The sequence below is a fragment of the Rana temporaria genome, chromosome 3, assembly GCF_905171775.1.
Source record: "Rana temporaria chromosome 3, aRanTem1.1, whole genome shotgun sequence".
Classification (NCBI taxonomy): domain Eukaryota; kingdom Metazoa; phylum Chordata; class Amphibia; order Anura; family Ranidae; genus Rana; species Rana temporaria.
The window spans coordinates 116388777-116410065 of NC_053491.1; the positions used below are offsets into that span (position 1 = coordinate 116388777).

General features: G+C 37.5%; 1 protein-coding gene across 3 annotated transcripts in view; it reads right to left on the reverse strand.

Moving 5' to 3' along the window:
- The window catches only part of PLXNA4 (plexin A4), a 910139-nt gene that overhangs the window by 23671 nt on the left and 865179 nt on the right, over window positions 1-21289 (reverse strand). For 2 of the 3 annotated variants that reach the window (XM_040343305.1, XM_040343306.1), the window contains 2 exons: window positions 15460-15650; window positions 8563-8732 (listed from right to left, as the gene is read on the reverse strand). In XM_040343305.1, the coding sequence (XP_040199239.1) occupies window positions 8563-8732; window positions 15460-15650 (361 nt within the window). Of the gene's footprint in view, window positions 1-8562; window positions 8733-15459; window positions 15651-19041; window positions 19133-21289 lie in introns of those variants that run through there. The other variant, XM_040343307.1, reaches the window with a different exon arrangement.

A 21289-nucleotide genomic window follows, 5' to 3' on the forward strand; every position in this document is an offset into this window, starting at 1 on the left:
ACGACGCGTGCGGGGAATCCCTTTGGACGGATGGATCCGGTAAGTCTGTACAGACGAGCGGATCCATCCGTTGGAATGGATTCCAGCAGATGGATTTGTTGTGCATGTCAGCAAATATCCGATCTGCTGGAATCCATCCCAGGGGAGATTTATCCGCGGAAAAAGATCCGCTGGCGTGTACACACCATAGGATCTATCCGCAGAAACCCATTTGCTGGGATTTATCTGCGGATGGATTCTATCGTGTGTATGGGGCCTCACAGGACAGAGAGGCAGCAGCAGGAGCCATGCTGTGCATGTCTATAGACGTACAAAGCAGGGCTCAGGAAGTAGATTTCCTATGGTGGAAAATGGAGCATAGGAGGAGCCTAAACCACCAGCAAGGGGCCCAGAATGGGAGGATCAGGGACACTATGTGCAATACCAAACAAAACAGAGCAGGTAAGTTTAAACCTGTAATATTTTAAATGAGAAGTATAGCCAAATCTTTCTTGGTTGTACTTTTCCTATGAATCACAGGATTGTAGTTGTTTTTGCACCCCTGTGACCTGTTTTCAGCCAACAGATGACATCACAGAGAAAGTCCAGATTATGAAAAAATCCAGACCGAGAGCTGAGTGATCAGCAATGTTTGATTGCTCAGTTTTTTTCTCTTAAACCCATACTTCTCTTTTAATAAAAAAGAGCCTTTACAAATCCTTTAAGACAGACAGCACAGCTAGGTCAACAACCCACTCTAGCCAGCTGAATGAAAAATTAAATATAAGCAGCACACTGGTAAAAATCCAGTGTTCTCCCATTCTATCACCATGTTTACCATATGAAACTGAAAGCACTGTGAATGGAAATATAGCCTTCCTGCCTCAGAATTCTGACTATGCTTATGCAGTCTGTTGTACAAGGGAATATAGCAAGCTAAAACGTATAACTGGGCTGAATGATGTCTTCCATCTGTCTGGATTTCAGTTTTAAAGTAAATTTATCAGCCTTTTTTAACATTTAACATCAATCAAACATTAAGTCTAAAAGTATGCACCCCATGATGCATTCTATTACATTGATTAGACAGAAATGCCTCCTCTATAAATACATGCCTCTTTGAACCTTGTTATTAGTAGGCTGAGCTCATTGGCTTCAGAACTAAGAAAAATTACCAGCTCCCTATCCAAATCTTCTTAATATTAAAAACTAAAATGGCTGGCAGATAGGGTCATAAAAAACAAAACTCTCAAAAGAACACTGCGACAATACAGTAGATGGCCACATTTGAACCAAATAACTCAATTTAGAACTTGTATTAATTCTTCCCACATTTTGAATTACTCTCATTGTGGATCGTCTAATTCATTCAGCAGGTAAACCCACTTTTTTCCAAATATAGCGCTGTAGTGCCTTTCAGTAACCACACAAATGGCCTTTGCTTGCCCCAATATCATCATTTTAGTAAATGCCTGGAAATATAATATCAGATTTCACATTCAGTGGAAAGCATGACCCTCCTATCATATTGTAATTTATGGATATAACCCACCAAGTCATCCTAAACAATTGTAATTTAAGAGCGCGGGGGGGCGTGTAAATAGTGCAACTGTCAGTGGGATTAGAAGAGGACAGTGTGATATATGTGCAAATGTATGCCCTTAGATTTTATAAATGCATTTCTTCTGCTTCTCTGCCATCTAAAAAGATACATGACACTGTTCTGATGTTGGTCCTGCACTGGATAGAGTATATAGAATTACAAATCGTATTGTATCATGGGGCAACTAAAAAAAATGAGGGTAAAAGTCTGTGTCAACAGGCTTTTTTTCACAATCAGAACTGCTTCTTTTCACCCACACAAGTCAACAGGAATGCAAAAGCACCTGGCGATTTACTAAATGATCTCAGACGTTTCTCAAACTGATTTTAAATGCAACAGTAGTGCATCTGAAAAGGTGATGCATGTGCCCATGGGTGCTAGGCTTAAAGAGCACCAAGGGAGAAACCTATTAATTTACTAAGTATAAAAAACAAACAGAACACAGGGTGCCCCCATATAGGTGTATAGATGTATTAAAAATAATAAAAGACAATAAAGATACACTCACTAGTTAAAAGTGGATCAAAGCTTGTAATAAATCTATATAGACCTCCAAAAGATCACTGTGAGGCAACAGAGCTCTGCAGGCATGTGGCAGAGTTCTTGGTGAAGTGCAGCGGCCAGGCTTCAGACTTGAACATAAGCAACAGCAGCTTCCAGAAGTACCAAGATGGCTGCAGCTCCAAACAGCACCGCTTTCTATTGGGTGATGGTAAATGGAAGTGGATGGGGTGTGGCTACAAGTTATAGGGCAGACAGTACCCCCTTATTATTGTCAAAGGTGGTTGTTCAGCGGTTCAGGTGTGATGTTGATATGATTCATAGATGTGATTGTGAATACCCATTTGTTAAATGTGAATTTAGTACTGCTGTAATTTTCTATCCACCTTTACATGCCAGACATATGTCCAGCCAAATGCCTGCAGAGCTCTCTGCAGCCTCACAGTGATCCTTTGGCGGTCCATATGGATTTATGACAAGCCTTGATCCACTTTTAACTGGTAAGTTCATTTTTATTGTCTATTTCTTTTTTAATAAATCGCTACAACTAGATGGTTGTGTTTGTTTTTTTACATGTGTATTAGGATCTCAAGACCTAATCTGAGAGGAGCTGCTTCCACTTCACCTGGTGTTCCTTACAACTCTCCTGGCCCTCTTATGTGCCCTATTAAATAACAGTTGGGTCCTAGTCAGAGCAATATTCATTTTATTTAGTAAATTAATATGTTTAAATGGATTGTGTCTAAAAGTAGAAAACTAAAGTAAAAAAAAATCTGGTATCTTTCTAGATGCCAAAATGCATTCATCAACATTTGATCAACTGCCTTTATTTGGTAAGGTCATGCAAAAGTGGCATGCAATACACTAATCTATAGAAACAGGAAATCACCTTATTTGAGGCACATCAATTAACAGATGATTTGTGATTGGTAAGGGTTACTGCATTTTGCAATGTTTTATGCACTGCCTAATTCAATAATCAACAATGTTGTCAAGTTAAAAAAATATATATAATTTCTTAGGGTTCAGCTACCTGAGTGATTTTAGCAGAGCTACTTAATTAATGAAAATTGTTTATTACTTATCTCTGTGTGTAATGCAATCAATGTAAAATGATCAGTAGCAACTGATTGCACATGGTGGGGCAATACTGCAATCATAGGCTATTAACTGCAGCTTTCTTCTAAGGTCTAGCTCATCTTATAATATTCACCTGCTTGTGAGCTTATGATCACTTTACAGCAGGTCATGTATTTATTTATTTTCATTTATTAGCATAGCCAGAAATCTCTTAATGTAGCAGTTAAATTATTAGTAAACATCTAATATAGGTTATGTCCATCCACTCTAACTTTATATACACATTAACCATCCAGCTATGTTTCACAATAACAATCCAGCCCTGTGTCTATCCCCAATATAAATAATTTCAATGATGGTTGCTCTTCACCCTCTACCGTACATATTTCTGGCAGTAGAACATTGGGAATGTGGGATTCTTCCTGTTCCCTGTGACAATGAGCTGGATCAGGACACCACAGTGACACATATACACAGCCTGGGCACCAATAAGTGTCTGACTAATGAAGCATTAGCATATTATTAACATTATCTGCGCTTTTAATCTCAAACTGATTGCAGCCACTCAGACTAAATGAGCAGGAGGTTTATTTAAAGGGGATGAGGGAGGGGAGAGAGGAAATGAAGAAATTATCTCCTTGCAATCAGATTAAATTAACTTTGAGTCACTTCTTATAGACCTTCACATCAATGAGTCTACAATACAGGCTTCAGTAAGCCCTTGATCATAGAGGAAAATACACTGTCATTCTCAATCACTAGCACTATGGTAGTATGTGACACAGCAAGATGTAAATCTTGCATAACTGAATGTCAACTAACACATCTTGAGCCTCCCCTAATACTGATATAAAACACTTTAAAAACATATTTTATTAAAGTTGGAACAGTTTTAGCATGCTTCTAGAAATCAGTACAAATGAAAACAGCTATACAAAGTAAACTTTTAATAACACCTGTGCAGAGGAAAAAAGTACAAGTTTTAAAATTACCAGGCAAATGCACATTGCATTATGTTTAATCTGCAATCACATATATAACACAATCAGGGCATTTAAATAAAGTGTCTACGACACTTAAAATTCCATTATGCCTCCAAATGTTGGGGAAGGCAACATGCAAAGCAGATAGTGTGGAAAGCACTGCATGTAAAGGCTGAAGACTAAGACTGAAGAGTCCATGCAGACACTCTGTTCTAGTGTGTCTGTCACACAGATAGCACAATGGCTGGAGAGTTTTGTAGCAGGGTGGGCAGGACCTGATGGGAATTCAGAGACAATAGTTGCCCATTAGGTTTGCTCCTCTTGTGAATGGCAACAGGCAATGGGCAAACTGACAGCCAGATGGAGAGGACAAACCTAAAGAGGAATTAGTGTCTGAGCTTCCCGATCAGTCTCTGCCCACTGTCAGCATTACTGGTTGCAAGAAAGCTATTGGCTAGTCTTAATTGCCTCTAGTTTTATTATCTTTAAAATAGAGAATTTTTTTTAAAAATTTGGTGCAGTAATAGTGCCATTTGTTAAATAGTGGCACTAGTAAAAATTACCTTAATCTCACACATGTCGGTAAAACTATCAAAACTGGCGACAGGGATTTTTGTAATCTGGAAAAGGGCCTTTTAAAGGGCCATACTGTCAGAATAGCTTTACTGAATTCCTCTCCAATAAACCTCAGCAAATCCTAAATAATAATAGAGTGTGCAATGTAGTATATCCACAGTGAAGTGTCAATATGTTCCACAGCAGTTATTTTACAGTCCAACTATTTACATCAACAGTTTATTAATAGTGATTGCATTTAGTGTATGTAAATGTCAGAGATTACAATCTAGTCATAGGCAGTATATTTTAAGGAGGATCATTTCATGAGTAAGTTCAGAACCTATAACTATTACATTTCTGATTAAAGTGAAAGGGGCTGCTGAAACTTTAAATAGTAACTACACTTTTGTTAAGGAAAAAAAAAAACAATTTCTTCTTATAAGGATTTTAACAAACTTTGTTGTAAAGTCCTGCCTGTTTCTGCTCTGCAAAAAAAAAAGCTGTTTGCTTTTCAATGTATTTTGGATACCAATTCTGAATAGGAGTGGCCTTTTCATTAATGATCAGCTAATACCCTTGCAGGGCTCTAATGAGGAACACTGCAGTGCATAACTTTAGAAGTGATTAACCTTATGCCTAAAATCTGACTTTTATCTTAGTGCAGTGAGCCAATCACACAAGCAGGCAATTACATTTTTGGGGGCATCCAGCTGTGTACAGAATGCCTCCAGGTTGCCATATTGCATTGAATTTTACAGAAAATTACAGCAGCTGTAGAATGAAAAGGAAAGGTAATTTTCATTAACATTAAATAGTGTATTGTGTTGCAATTGTATATTCTATATTATTTTTTTATTTGTTATATTTTTTTCTAATGAAAGTGGAGTTACCCTTTGAGGGTTTTGTGAATTGAAACTGCTTCCAGGACAGGATATGGGGGCCCAAGCTGAAACTGGCCATGAGGATGGTCTTAAGAAATATTTTCAACACACAATCTCCCTGGGCGCCCTTAGTTTTTTCTAACTGACTTTGTAACCCATTTCATTGACTGGTTATCCCCTGAACAGCCCACTATTATGTGCCCATGGCTACCATAGACATGCCCTCTATTATTTGGAGGGGAGACAATCCTTTTTTGTATTTTGCAGTATAAGAACATAATCTACTACAGTGTAAAACATATCTTACTTTATTATATTTGGGTAGGACAGAAGGTTCTTATTTTTTGTAAAAATAGTTGTTAGTGTTCTTCAACCAAATTAATAACTTTTTCTAATCATACAGGACACATGAACAGATTATTATATTTGAAATATTTTGTTTAAATCAGACAGGTATTGTATTCACATGGGATCAGTGTTTCTTGGTGTGCAATAAGATACTGTCAAAAAAGGTGTAGTATTAAAAACGTTGGTTCTATCACCCAAAAAGGAAAGTTTTGTTCCCCAAGGATTTATCCAGTGTAAACCCTGAAATCCGTCTGTAAATGCAGAATAGCATGCTTGTTATTCTCACTGTGGAATTTAAGAGATTAATCCTCCTCATTGTGTAAAAGGGCTCTTTGATCTGTATGCATAGATCCTTCCCTCCTGCACTGTCAATCTGGGAAAGGCCAGCTAACACACAGGCAGGGTAAGCCAACCTGCACATGCTCAGTTGTGTCTTTTATGCTGGAGAGAACATTTCCTTGTTGAACACACAGCTCTGGACAAACTCTGCAGGTTATCATGTGACTGCGGTATACAGCTCAGCCAAAAAGGTATATAGTGGCAGTATTTTAATGTAAAAAGAAGATTTATAAGCTGTGGGCACTGTGGATGGGCAGATGAACTATTTTTATATTACCGGGTTAACAGTTAGGAACTGTGGTAGGGTTTACTGGATTAATTAATTTAATTTGTGTTTATGGTCCATTTTAGGTGTGCTAAAAAGAATGAGAATAAAGAATAAATGAGAATAAGAATAAGAATAAAAAAATGGAGCCTTTATGTGTATATTAGCGTTAGGTTAATGGTTAAGTTTATATTAAATGCCAATGATTAATTTTCAGTTGTTAACAGTTACATTTAGGTTTTATTTTAAGGATTAGGTTGTTTTCAGTGTCAGGGTTAGCTTAAAGGGGTTGTAAAGGTTTGTTTTTATTTTCTAAATAGGTTCCTTTAACCTAGAGCATTGTTGATTCAATTACCTTTTCCTTTGATTTCCCTTCTAAATGTTTTTTTTCTTTGTCTGAATTTCTCACTTCCTGTTTCTCCTCAGTAAGCTTGCCCAGTCCCAAGGGAGGGGGCGAGCACACTGACTAACCACCAGCCAGAAAAGCTTGGGTGATGGGGGAAACCTTACTGAGAAAAAAACAGGAAGTGAGAAATTCAGACAAAGAGAAAAAACATTTAGAAGGGAAATCAAAGGAAAAGGTAAGTGAACCAACAATGCACTAGTTTAAAGGAACACATTTAGAAAATAAAAAACAAACCTTTTCAACCCCTAAAGCAGTGATGGTGAACCTTAGCACCCCCGATGTTTTGGAACTACATTTCTCATGATGCTCATGCATTCTGCAGTGCGGTGTAGTTAAGCATCATGGGAAATGTAGTTCCAAAACATCTGGGGTGCCAAGGTTCGCCATCACTGGTTTTAAGTGTGTTTCCACTTTTGCAGCCAAATTTGGGATAAACCCCACTTTACATTTGTTACATGTTCTTATTGACATACCATAACTTAAACAAATGCTGCTTACTTTTTACTTGCTGTTTTCCAATACTGAAGGCTTCTTCTGCTATGAGGGGGGGGGGGGCTGGGGGGCTAATGATTACCATAATTAGCCCTGTCTGTAAATTGCTGGCTGACCTCATTATCAACAGAACACTGTCTGTCCTAACAAAGTGTTAAAGATCTAGAAGTTGGGTTTCCTCATTGAAAACTCAGTGTGTTGCTCTTTGTCAGTGGGGATTCATTGATTTCCCCTCTTTTCAAATTTTTCACAGTAACTTGCAGTTTGCCCAATGCCTGCTGCAAACACCAATAAAATGTAATGCCGCGTACAGACGGTCGTTTTTTGTGATGAAAAAAAAACGACGTTTCGAATCATGAAATAAAACGACGTTTTTGAAACTTAATTTTCAAAAACGACGTTGCCTACACACCATCGTTTTTTAAAATGCTCTAGCAAAGCGTGGTTACGTTCAGCACGTACGACGGCACTCTTTTCCATTGAAGCTAGCTTCATAACTTGCTTCTGAGCATGCGCGGGTTTAAAAACGTTGTTTTGAAACGTCGTTTTGCCCACACACTATCATTTTCATTGACACAAAAAACGACGTTTTGAAAAACGACACAAAAAATTCGAGCATGTTCGAATTTTTTTTTTGTCGTTTTTCAGAAGACATAAAACGACGTTTTCCCCACACACGGTCATTTTAAATGACGTTTTCAAAAACGACGTTTTTTTTCATCACAAAAAACGACCGTCTGTACGCGGCATTAGAATTGAAAAAAAACTAAAAAAAACTTTATTAATGCCATGTGAATGGAAACATATAACAGACATATAGTTGGGATTTCTCAACTTTGACAGCAAAAGTGCAACTACACTTTAAAAAGGGTCAGGAAGATGTGGGAAAATAATCTCCTCTTGTTTTCACACTGAAAGCTTTGCGTTAAATATGCTTAAAAAGTGTCATGTCATGCTATATGTGTACTCTTCCTTGTGATTTCATTTATGATTATGCTCTGGAGTTTTGTAAGCTGTTTTTGCTCAATAAAAACCTTTGTTTGAGAAAAAAAAAATATCCTTAAACATTTGATTATATTGGACAATATAACACATACTTTTTCTGTTGTCAAAGGCTGAAAACTTACCAGTTGCTCTTCCAGGTGTGTCGAACATGGGGATCATGGATATTGTGCTTGTCTGCTTGCTCATCCAGAAAATCAAACATATATTTGATGGCTAAGGGAAGAGCACTACCTCGATGTGCTGTGCTGAATATAGTCTCAAACAAGTCATCCACAAATTTCTGTAATGTGCCCTGCATTAAAAAACAATAACACTGTTAAAATATTATCAAATATTGATCACAGCCGTCAACTATTTCAGATACTGAAAACCAAGCAAATGTTAATTGATATTATCTTTTTCTTATTTCTTATATTCCTGAATTAAAACAGTAATAAGTGAACAGTAAATGGACAATGTATAGTGAACACTAAATTGACAATGTGACTTAAGAAATAGAACTTAGAGTGCTGATTGAAGTGCCACTACAGATATCGAAAGGGCTCATCCCGGCCCTAGCAAGAGTGCATTGAAACAAACAAATAAGATGTCACACTCCAGAAGATCCAGCCAAAATACATGAAAGTAAAATACGGCTTCAGTCCTGTAAATGGGGGCAAAACAAATTAGAGGGACATGGCCTGGGAGGAGCCGGATTGCATCTTACTTCCATGTATTTTGGCAGGATCTTATGGAGTGTGGCGTCCTATTTGTTTGTTTTAGTGCACTAAAGCAATCAGGAGCTTTCAACATGTGTCATGAAATTTTTATAGGTAAATGGCTAAATAAACATTTTCAGCATGCATATGCTTACTGTTTACCTAAGGATTTGTATTTCTGATTTACAAACCTATGCTTGGCTAAAAGAATACTATGTTACTTTTCTGCTTAGCATTATTGCTACCAGAATCAGTATTTCTACAAAAATGTGCATGTAGAAGACCAAACCATTATTCAGTTTTAAATATATTAAATTATTCTGTTTTAAATATATTTAGAAATGTACAGTATGTTATGGAGTGACAAAATAAAACTAAAATGAAGTTATGTGTTAAACAAAAAAATGTAATCAAACCGTTTTATGAAGATGAAAAATAATTTGAGCATAGTGAGGGAATGAATTTAATCAAAGCTGGATTTTGACAACACCTGCTTGTGTTATGCAAGTTTTAGGGAAATGAATATTCTAGTTCTGAAAACACCTGCACTTGTGAATCCCGTTTGCATAGAGTTCAGCTAGCAGCATGCATAACAGTATTTTTTTAATACACTAGGAAATGTGTTTTAGGATTGCATTTAAAAAGAAATTCTGTTCTTCAAAATCATACTTAAAACATAGAATATACAGTTCCAGGCAAACAGTTAAATACACAGTTTAAATACATATATGAATACGTTAACCTGTCACAGGATTCTTAATTTCACTCAGCAAGTCTAGTGATTCATACAGTTTTCCCACACTGCATGGCTAGGCAGGTTACACCATTATTTAACATTTAAGCTCTGCAGCTTCATTTACCATCTACCTGTTTATCTTCTGGTTGGGGTTATCATTTAGGGGGATTCCATAGTTTATTATCATATACATAGAACGAAAAGAATTGCGTATAAAGAGAAATAACTAACATTTGTACATTTTTGAAGTATGCCCAGGAGATAAGAACAGAGGACCAGATTCACATAGATTTACGTTACTCCACGGCGGCATAACGTATCCCATTTACGTTACACCGCCGCAGGTTTACAGCAAAAGTGCCTGATTCTCAAAACTCTTACCTGTAAACTTGCAGGGGTGTAACGTAAATGCGCTCGGCACAAGCCCGCCCAATTCAAATGGGGCGGGCACCATTTAAATTAGGCACGTTTCCGCGCCGAACATACTGCGCATGCTCCGTCGGGAAAATTACCCGACGTGCATTGTGCTAAATGACGTCGCACGGATGTCATTTGTTTAGACATTAACGTAAATGGCGTCCAGCGCCATTCACGGACGACTTACGGAAACGACGTGATTTTTTAAATTTCGACGCGGGAACGACGGCCATACTTAATATGGCTTAGAACACCTAGGGCTCAGCCCTAATTTTACGCGGCGTATCTCGACGGAAACAACGTAAAGTTAGATCGACGGGCAGCGCGGACGTTCGGGAATCGTCGTAACTAGTCATTTGCATATTCTACGCCGACCGCAATGGCCTCGAATTGCATCCTTAAGATCCGACAGTGTAATTCAATTACACCTGTCGGATCTTAGGGCTAGCTATGCGTAACTGATTCTATGAATCAGCCGCATAGTTAGGACGGGCGGATCACAGAGATACGACGGCGTATCAGGAGATACACCGTCGTATCTCTTTTGTGAATCTGGCCCAGAATATGTGTACAAGCAGAATGGCAAAAAAAATGTTTCCAACATTTAATACCTCCAATTCTTAGTGGGAAGAACAGAGAAAAGCAACTTAACTGCTTCCTATGTTTAGGGGATACAATTGCAGGTCCATAGTTTACAGACATCACATCTGTTTTTTTTGTTCAATATCTTCAAATTGATCACTTTTTATGATTCTGAAATTGTATTTATATAGCTACAGGCTATCATTTTCTATTCTTCTGTGTATTATTCCTTTTAAATATGTTTTAGCAGCTATAAACATTCCTTAAATGAATTGCTAGCAAAGTCATTATGGATCTCAACTCCACACAGCCATCAAAACATCACAAAATGGTTTGATGGCAACAAAAATTCCAACATACAAATATTCAGTGGGGATGACTAACTAAAAGTGGATAATGCTAAATTTGGGGGCAGTTGTGCCTGGTACTCAATCAGCTACAAACTTCAGCTTGTTCAATTAAGCTTTGAAAGTTAACTTGATTTTGTGTTTTAGTAACTCAACCCCAGTATGTCAGAGAACACCCTCACACTGGTATATATGGATTTGTATTTACTTGTTTTGAGTGCAAGATTATAAGGGCAGTCTTGGAGTAAAACATTATACTTACCTCCCTCATGGGAAGATCCAACAATCTCAAGGTCTTCTGGTGACCTTTTTTTATTAAAAAGCAAAGAGATCTATCACTTTGTTATAGATCCAAAGGGGTAAAATAATAGCCACTGATGTGTTTTAGCCATTGTTGGTGCCAATCATGTCGAGGATCTCTTTCATTATTACTATCTGTTGAAAATATGTACCAGCCCTTTGATAGGAGAGTCCTCCAATACTTCGAAATTTAGCAGTTGTGTGCCACAAGGTAAGGAGATTGCTAAAGGTAATAAAGTAGACTGAATCCGGTAACCTTAACCAGGATTGATATTATTTGTGGATTGGTACCTGCTGATGAGACTCCAATGGAGAGTTGTCCCTCACCTTTCCCAGGTCAAGAGACAAGCTATTGCAATTTGTATGCACAAACACAGTACTATATGACTAAAGTTATACACACAAATATGTTTATTTTGATATATTAGGGGATACAGTAGGATCCTGTTTCATAAACTGTTGTTCATATTACTCTCATTCTTCAGCCTTAGGAGTTCCAGACTATTCCATGCTATCTGTTGCTTTTGATATCCATTTTCTGACTCAAGGCTCTCTTGTCCATTGTCCACATCACAAGCCATGCATTCTTTGATGTTTCCTTCTTTCTCCTGGATTTTTTTCATAAATCCTCCCCAGGATTATTTATCTCTTCTTTATCATATGGTCAGTAGTTCCATTGAGCTACATATGTCTGTGAAGGCTCTCATGTATCCAGGTCATGGTATAGCTAGCAGTAGTAGTAGCTAATATGATGAAGATTTTTTGTGACTTTCATGGCTTATTTGTGGCTTCTTCAGTTCTGAAGAACATCAGGAACACACCCCAACATTTATTGTATCCCTTTGCCTTTCAACCCCAGCAATATGCTGAGTCTGAAGTTTGTACATGCAAAAGACCCAAATACAAAAAAAGTAACTTGATATATGCAGTGCAGTGAATTCACAGACTAAAATCATTTTACAGGGCGTCCCAAAAGTCACCGTACATAGGAAAAATGGTAAATGTAGGTACATGTACCTTTTTTTACAAAAAATGTATGACAATATCTTACAAAATATTTTTTATCCCCCCCACTAAGCTGCTAGGACCTAGTAGAAATGTATTTGAAATTAAAATACATAAATTAAATAAATAGTGTAGCAGGTTCCACCTTACAACATTGAATAAATATACTGTATATGTGCTATAAACCAACACTATGCAATCAATCATACAAGCTAAAGAACAGATAAACCATGACTTACAGAGATTTAACCAAGGGGGCAGACTCTGTATTGACGTCATGACACTGGAAACTGGAAGTGGGCTGAGACATTGTGTTCCTCACATTCCTGCTTATATATGCTGGGTGAGTTTTACTTAGAGCACAGTTATAGTGCACTTATTTTGTAAGCGCTTTTGTGTGTGCATGTATTAAAATGTTTTAATGTATTAAAATGTTTTAATGTATTAAAATGTTTTTGAATAAAAAGTTTAAAATTATTTTAAAAGTTTAAAATCTTGTCTCGTGCATTTGCCTTATAAAATACTGAGATGATCATGACATTCTAAATGCTATCAGAACCATATGGTGATACATCCCTCTAAGCACTAAAGCAGGATTTTGTGTTGTACAATGTGTGAGGTCCACCATAGAGGGTGGTGCTGTTTTGATTAATTGGAGCACTAATATACTTTGGTTGCTACTATAGACATCCACATGTTGAACAAAAACTTTTTTTGCACTGTGAAGAAAATCTTATTTGCATAATTGTGGGATGCACACAAAGCACCCTTTATAAGCTTTATATCAGAGCACTATAAAGAAAAAGTTTGCTTGCACTTTATGGGCCTGTTCACACTAGAACATGGTATGGAAAGACACGTTCCATGCATGTTTCTCGCACCACATGGGAATAAACTGCCCTTGTGAGATGTGTACAGATGCCATTAAGTATTAAACATTTTTTAATTGATATACAGTATGTAGTGTATAATGTTATCACTATCTGTGCTGTAAGTTTATATGAATAATTACCTAGAGTTGGTCTATAATACATAATGTATATGAATGTATTTAATCTTGTAATGTGGGACAGCACTGCACTATTTTTTAGTTCATTTTAATTTTAGTAACACATATAACTGATCACTCTATCTGATATCATCCCACGTAGGGAAGTGATATCAAAGAGAGTGATCAATTGAATGTGTTACTAAAGTGTGTTATTCATCTATCAAGGCCCCGTACACACGACCAGTTTCCTCGGCAGAATTCAGCTTCCGACCGAGTTTCTGGCTGAATTCTGCCGAGAAACCCGGCCGTGTGTACACTTTCGGCCGAGGAAGCCGACGAGGAGCTCGACGAGGAAATAGAGAACATGTTCTCTATTTCCTCGTTGTTCTATGGGAGCTCTTGTCCCGCCGAGCTCCTCGGCGGCTTCAGGGCTGAACTGGCCGAGGAACTCGATGTGTTTGGCACGTCGAGTTCCTCGGCCGTGTGTACGAGGCCTCACAGTTATCCTGAAGCAGTGCAGGAAACCAGCAAAAAAAGTAATTCTATCAGTACATTTTTTTATATTTGTAATTGAGGTGGTCATACTTATGACATTTGCACTTTTTGAATTTGTGAGGTTTTTAAACCAATCATTTCGATATATTTTAAGTTTTGCTTAACCACTTAAGGAACAAGCCTGTTTTTCAGATTTGGCGTTTACAAGATTAAAACATATTTTTTTGCTAGAAAATTACTTAAAACCCCCAAACATTATATATATTTTTTTCAAACACCCTAGGGAATAAAATAGCGGTCATTGCAATACTTTTTGTCACACCGTATTTGCGCAGCGGTCTTACAATTCACTTTTTTGTATTAAAAAATAAGACAACAGTAAAGTTAGCCCAATTTTTTTATATATTGTGAAAGATAATGTTACGCCGAGTAAAATGATACCCAACATAGCTTCAAAATTGCGCCCGCTCGTGGAATGGCGTCAAACCTTTACCCTTAAAAATCTCCATAGGCGACGTTTAAAAAATTCAATAGGTTGCATCTTTTGAGCTACAGAGGAGGTCTGAGGCTAGAATTATTGCTCTCGCTCTAACGATCACGGTGATACCTCACTTGTGTGGTTTGAACAATGTTTTCATATGCGGGCGCTACTCACGTATGCGTTCACTTCTGCGCGCAAGTTTATCGGGACGGGAGCTTTTAAAAAACATTTTTTTGTTTTCTTATTTATTTTTATTTATTTTATTAATTTTTACACTAAAAAAAATGGATGACTTGTATTCCTATTGCAAGGGATGTAAACATCCTTTGTATTCGAAAAAAGCATGACAGGTCCTCTTAAATATGAGATCTGGGGTCCAAAAAAAAAAAAATTGTCATTTGAAAAAATGACAACCAGAAAATATTGCTTTAAGAAGCATGGGCGGAAGTGACGTTTTGACATCACTTCCACCCTGCTATGCTATGGGGATGGGTGGGGGCCATCTTGCCCTCACTTGTATCCCAGCCGAGCAGGGGAAAGGACCCGATCGCCTCCACTGCTGGCGACGGCTCCGGTAAGCGGCGGAGGGCGCTGGAGAAAGGAGGGAGGGCCCCTCTCCCGGTGCTGATAACGGTGATCTTGCGGCGAATCCGCCATGGAGACCACCGTTATCGTTGACAGGACCGCTCACTGAAGAAATGGATATCTTGGTTGTGGCAGCAGCTGCTGCCGTTACCGAGATATCCATCTTTAAAAAAATTATGTATATATACAGTGAGCGGTCCTTAAGTGGTTAAACACAATGTTGCATTTTATATGCATATTTTCAGCTCCAAGATACGTACTCATAGATATTGTTTAAGTGACCCTTTACTTACAAATTATTATTTTTTGTTTGTTTTTCTGTTAATACAAAAAAAGCCACATAAACATTGCCTACGAATGAACTCCTGTATTTAAGACATACCTTAGTAGCTAGTAATCTTGTTAAATAGATTTCTGACACCATTTTACTTCCCCTGTCCCCTTCTTTCTGGTCTCCATGTTCATGGTTCTTCACTAAGTGCCACACTTTGACTCCACTTTCTAAGTCTGGTGTTATCATGGGTGTGCGAGAACGAAGGCTGTCTGGACTTCCAGTGTATTTGATCATATTCTCTGTAAAAAACAAATAACACATATAACTTTAAAACGGAATGAAAAATTAATTTTGAAATACAGAGTTTGTCTGAGATTATTTAAGGAGGCAGCACAAACAAGGAAGACACACAAAGTTCATTAAGCTGCTACAGATAGATTACAATTTTCTGTATTCAAACCAGTTATAGGTTATCATTTTTGGCCTGTGGGTTAGAATACACTGGTCTCTGTTTTAAGCCACATGTGTATTTGCTGACCCATTGGAGTTGATTGACTATACCTGGAAAGTGAAAAATTTCAGGCAGCTGTGCGTGGTAGCCAATCAGCTTCTAAGGTCAGCTTGTTCAGTTAAGCTAAATAAAACCTGAAAGCTGACTTGTTTCTATACTGAGCTGAACCAGATTTTGCTCTCTCCAGTTTTAGTAGATGAACCCCATTGTGTATTTTCCAGCAACCGGTCAGGCAGCATTAAGATAAGTAATGATAACCCGTAATACTAGAATATACACATTCAAAAAAAAGTCTAAAAAAGACAGCTTCACATAAAAATTACAGTGAAGGGTTTGACAGATTGACTTAAAGTTCCACCCCATTTAACATAACCATGGTAGCTGATCCCTTCGCCATTACTTTTTTTGTTTTTTTACAAATTCCCTCACTTCCATCCCACCTTGCCCCGGGTACACAATTCCACTCTCCTGTTGGCTCCTGGGATATCATTGTCATCAATCCCAGCAGTCAACATGCATCCTCCGCTTCTGGCATTGCTTTATTTCAAAACCAGAAATGACGCAATGCTAGGCAGAGTTAGGTGCCATTTTTGAACTGTAGACTCTTTTGTCATTATACCGGGTACTGAGCGGCGGTGGAGAAGGAATCCTTAGCGCTGGTTGCATGACTGGCAGAAGCAGGAGCAGTAAACTTAGGTGGTTCTGAACAAAAGGAATGTTGCAGAGCACTATGATGGGGGCAAAGATTTTGGCATCAGCACTATGGCAACCTGTCATGAAGAAACTAAGCAGGCGCAAGGTCAGGAGGAGCATGCTGGGTAGCCAGCTGCACCTAATCCCAGAAATAAGCAAAAGCGGGCTTCAGATGCCCACAACCTCAATGGCCCTTGCCTGCTTATGAGATCAAGTAATATTTTATTGATCTCTAAGAAAGAAGCATTACTAACATTATGCAAATATTATAGTACACGTTGTAACAATTACAGGGGAGCTTTAAAAAAAAGTTTTTTTGTCTTACCGCCTCACGCAACTCTATATATTACATAGATCATACTTGATCCCGATTCGCTTGGTCAAATATAAACCCGACTACAGCCCTCTATGCCCCAGCTGTGGTGACCCATCCAGTACTTTTTTTCATCTTTTGTGGTCGTGCCCGGTAATAAAGGACTATTGGACTCACATAGTAAAATTCATTCACCCCTGAGGTTATGCCCCAAGCAATGTTTGCTGGGGATGTTCCCAGACCCAGATTTAAGTTCCATAAAAATTTTCTCCAAGAATTGTTGGTCATTGCTAGACTGCTCAGAAAGTGGGTCCAGGCTGTGCCCCCATCGCTGCAGGAATGGATATCCACGGTTAATAAAGTACTGCCATACAAAAAGGAAATATATGTACATTTGGGACACATGGCTAGGCACCGCTGCCACTTGCAATGAGATATCTCAGTGATCCCTGCAATGGGGTGATGCCTCCCCTTTTTGGTTGGGTTCGCCTTTCTTCCCATCTTTGTGTCTAAATATTCCACATTCCCATACTTACCTGCTCTGTGTGCACGTTGTAATCGATGTGTGCAGAACACTGGTCAATTGTAATTTGCATTGTTTCCTGTGCAATAACCGGCATTAGTTATGGATGCAATGTTTATGTATGTATTGTAAAATGATCTTACTCTTCTCAATAAACACCACGTTATATGTAAAAAAAAAAGCATTTGTTGGTAATGTTCATACAGTATCCCAAAAAAAATCCATAAAACGTAAGGGTGATCACAAAGTGACTTACTCAAGGACACTTATTTCTCACTGATGTTCAATTCCACGATCTAAAAATCTGCAGATCAATAGCAATTCTAAAGCGGAACAATCAATCCCGATCTTATTCCATGAAAATAAGATGAAATTCTCATTTACACATTTGTTTATGAAAGCTAGATTGTAATAGAGTTCTGGCTTCAAGCTATCTATTCTGGTTATGCTCATAAGGAATAAAGCATGATAAAGTGAAATGATTAACTGGAAGGTAAGTAAAGACAGTGTTTATTGGAGCCAGAAGATCAGACGGTATATATTACATCTTTCTTAATCAATCTTGAGGACAAGGAGGCACAGAGATGTATTAGTCCATAGATTAGAATTTGTTGCTTCAGCAGTATAGGCAGAGGTTGAACAATTTAATTTAAAGAGGGTGGATATCAATGATGTCTATCTATCAAAGACTACAGAACAAAGTATTTATGTAACAAATATGTTGTGCACTATGAGAAAGAGCTACTCATAGCGTAAATAAGGATGCATAGGATGCATTAAGGTGAAAAAACATTTACCTTTACAACCCCTTTAACTTGCAATTCAGTTATACTAAGCTTCTTTACTATTGTCTGACGTACAATCTCTGTACAGAGATCGCACAGAAGTGATCTCTGTCGATTGGCAACAAGGGAGTATAAGTTTTAGTTTTAGTCTTAGGACTAAAATGGCATTTTAGTTTCAGTCCCATTTTAGTCTTCTGCAATTGTTTTATTCTTAGTTGTATTTAGTCGACTAAATCTCAAGTACATCTTAGTCATCTAAAATCTAAAGAGTGTAATTAAATTGTAATACATTCGTTAACATTTCTCTACCATTTCCAAACTCATTAAATACTGCTGGAGTGAAAAACCAAATATGTTATTATTTATGGTATTGAGGTATGAACATGCACTACAGAACAGTGTTAATTTTGAAGTCAAATTTAAATTTGGTTTTAATCTTAGTCTTTTGACTAAAATTACATTTTAGTCTTAGTCCCATTTCAGTCTTTTAACTAAAATGCTATTTTAGTTTTAGTTATATTTTAGTTATCTCAATTGTTTTTGTTTTAATCATATTTTAGTTGACTAAAATAGAATTCAATAGTATAAATGTTTTAGTTGACGAAATTAACACTGGTGTACCCACACTAAGACCGGGTTCACATATGTGTGGCTACAGTTTGCAGTCCGTGGTGCGGTTCATTTCTGTTCACCGGTTCAGGTGTGATTTAGGTGCAAATTTTTGCCTGAATTCACACCTGAACTGAACCCAAAAATGCACAGGATCCTTTTTGAAATCACACCATGGCTGCCCGGACATGTTGAGAGCCGGTCAAATTCCCATGTCTTGCAAATTGGATGCAATTAAAAACACATCCAATTTGCACATATGTGAACCTGGCCTAAGGAAGCAGTTACACTTTAATGGTACCTTCCTTTATTGATGTGTTCCTTGTAAAACAAACCATACAGCAACACTGCAAAAAAAAAATGATTACCTTCAGAAAACCAAGAATATGATTACACTCAGAAAACTAAGGTTCACAACTAATAGTCATCAAAGTACTCACACAACTTGTGTTGCAATTTTTGCAAACTGGTTAACTGACACAACAAAAGTTTCATGCAATTAACAATTTTTAACAAGTGGTGACCAAAGCCAAAAAAAACAGAGCAAGGATAGAAGAAAATGTTGATAAAAATGAAAAATGTCTAAAAAAAGCAATATAAGAGTGGGAGTCTGTACACAATAAAATATAATAAACAACAGAAAAAGGATGTAAATGAATGATAAAAAAAATCTATCTTCTAAGTTATTATTAACGTGATGAGCTTCCTCTTCAAAATCTATAGCAGAATATGACATGAGTACAAAAGCAAAAAGCACATTTAAATAGAGAAAGAAGGAAGTGTGAGAACCATTTGTTGTATGGATAACAGATATGATAGTTTGAAATGATACTGTATCATTATTATTCCCAATTCAACACGCATAGAATAGCTTCATTTAACAGCTACCTGTCACCTTCCTGACAAGAGACATTTGACTGCGAGAGCTTGTCAAATCTATTACCACTTTACTTGGTATTGTAGTTTCCTTGTCTGACTCACATGCTGGTTATTAGTTTTTACTCTTATTCTAAACCAAGCCACACAAAGCATACAGCAAATAGATCAGCATGAGATACAATTTTGTGTGGGAGCTGCCATTCACAAGACACTTCTTTTATAGTGCTCCATTTTGTTTACTTAGAGTCTCTGCAGAAAATGTACTGAATGCAAACAGAATGGTAGTTTGTGGCAGAAAGAGCTGTGAAAAAGCCTTTATAAAAACGGAAGTGTAAAGAGGAACCCCAGGTTGCTATCTTGATTAGCAATACAATACCTATCCCATATGTGAATTCTTTATTACCAGCTAGAATATTTCTTATTCTGTTCAGCTACTCTTGTGATTCTTACAACCCCAACACATGGTAATACACTTAGTGCTGCAGTTTTACAGCTTTTCCTACTGACTCAGTGGACTATTAAGTTGTATAATCCCGATGGTGTAGTCCTCCCTGTGACCTTCTCTTCCACCAGAACAGCAGGGATCTCTGAGAAAATGTACAAAAGTTTGATTAAATGATCAAATCACAGCATAAGATAGTGATGTTTCGGGGAACCTACAGTTCCTTTGTGTACCAGCTTAGTTCCTATTGGAGGATGCAGGATGAAACCTCTTTTGGTTGTCTGGTATTAGTGAAGCAGACGCTGCAGGTCTGAATTTACCTGCTCTGATTGGCTGAATCTACATCTGGGTAACACATTTGTCTATTTTGTGATTTGTGGATGGTACTTTAAGTATCACTTTGTTTCACACTGCACTTGTTATATGCCTTAATAATGAGTACCCAAAATGATGCTACCTTATGTTGTGATGTGATCATCTAATAATATTTTGGGATATTTTTATTCATCCCTGGTGTGCTGCCAACATATCACGTCTGAGGGTCGACCAGAAGTGATGCGGATCCCAGTAGGGCAATGAGACGTGGCTTGCAATCTTATCACACGGTCGGAGCCTGATCTTATGCATGATAAACAATTTTTTAAGGCATTCTTGTGAGTGTTATTTTAAGGTGCATTTTTATACAATAAAGAGTTTGCACAGGATTATGTTTTGACGATCGGTTTTGTAATCTTTGAATTCGTTTTAGTGGGGATTTCCAACCAGAGGTAAAACCAACATTGTGATTGGAGAATTGAGTTTGTTGAGCCAATCAATATAATGAAAGGCAAAATTTGCGGTGCATTAGGTGTAAATAAGGGAGTATGGCTAACTTAACTGGTGGTGATTCCAACTATTCAAGTGGATGTCAAGCAGTCGATTATGGACTCTTAACCATTCAGTTGATTATATTTATGGATTTATTAATGACATATTTTTGCCACTGGGTGGTAGAGGTGCAGTCATATTCCTAATAAATGCTGTAGAGCGCTGCTGAAGTATATGCTGCAATTTGCTATGTTTTTATTTTGTTTATTATATGTTTTAGAAGGCAGCTGCCTACCATATTAGTATTGGTTAGATATTCACTTCCCCTCTAGGAGCATGTAGTATTGGGCTACAGAATTTGATTATTGTATAAATT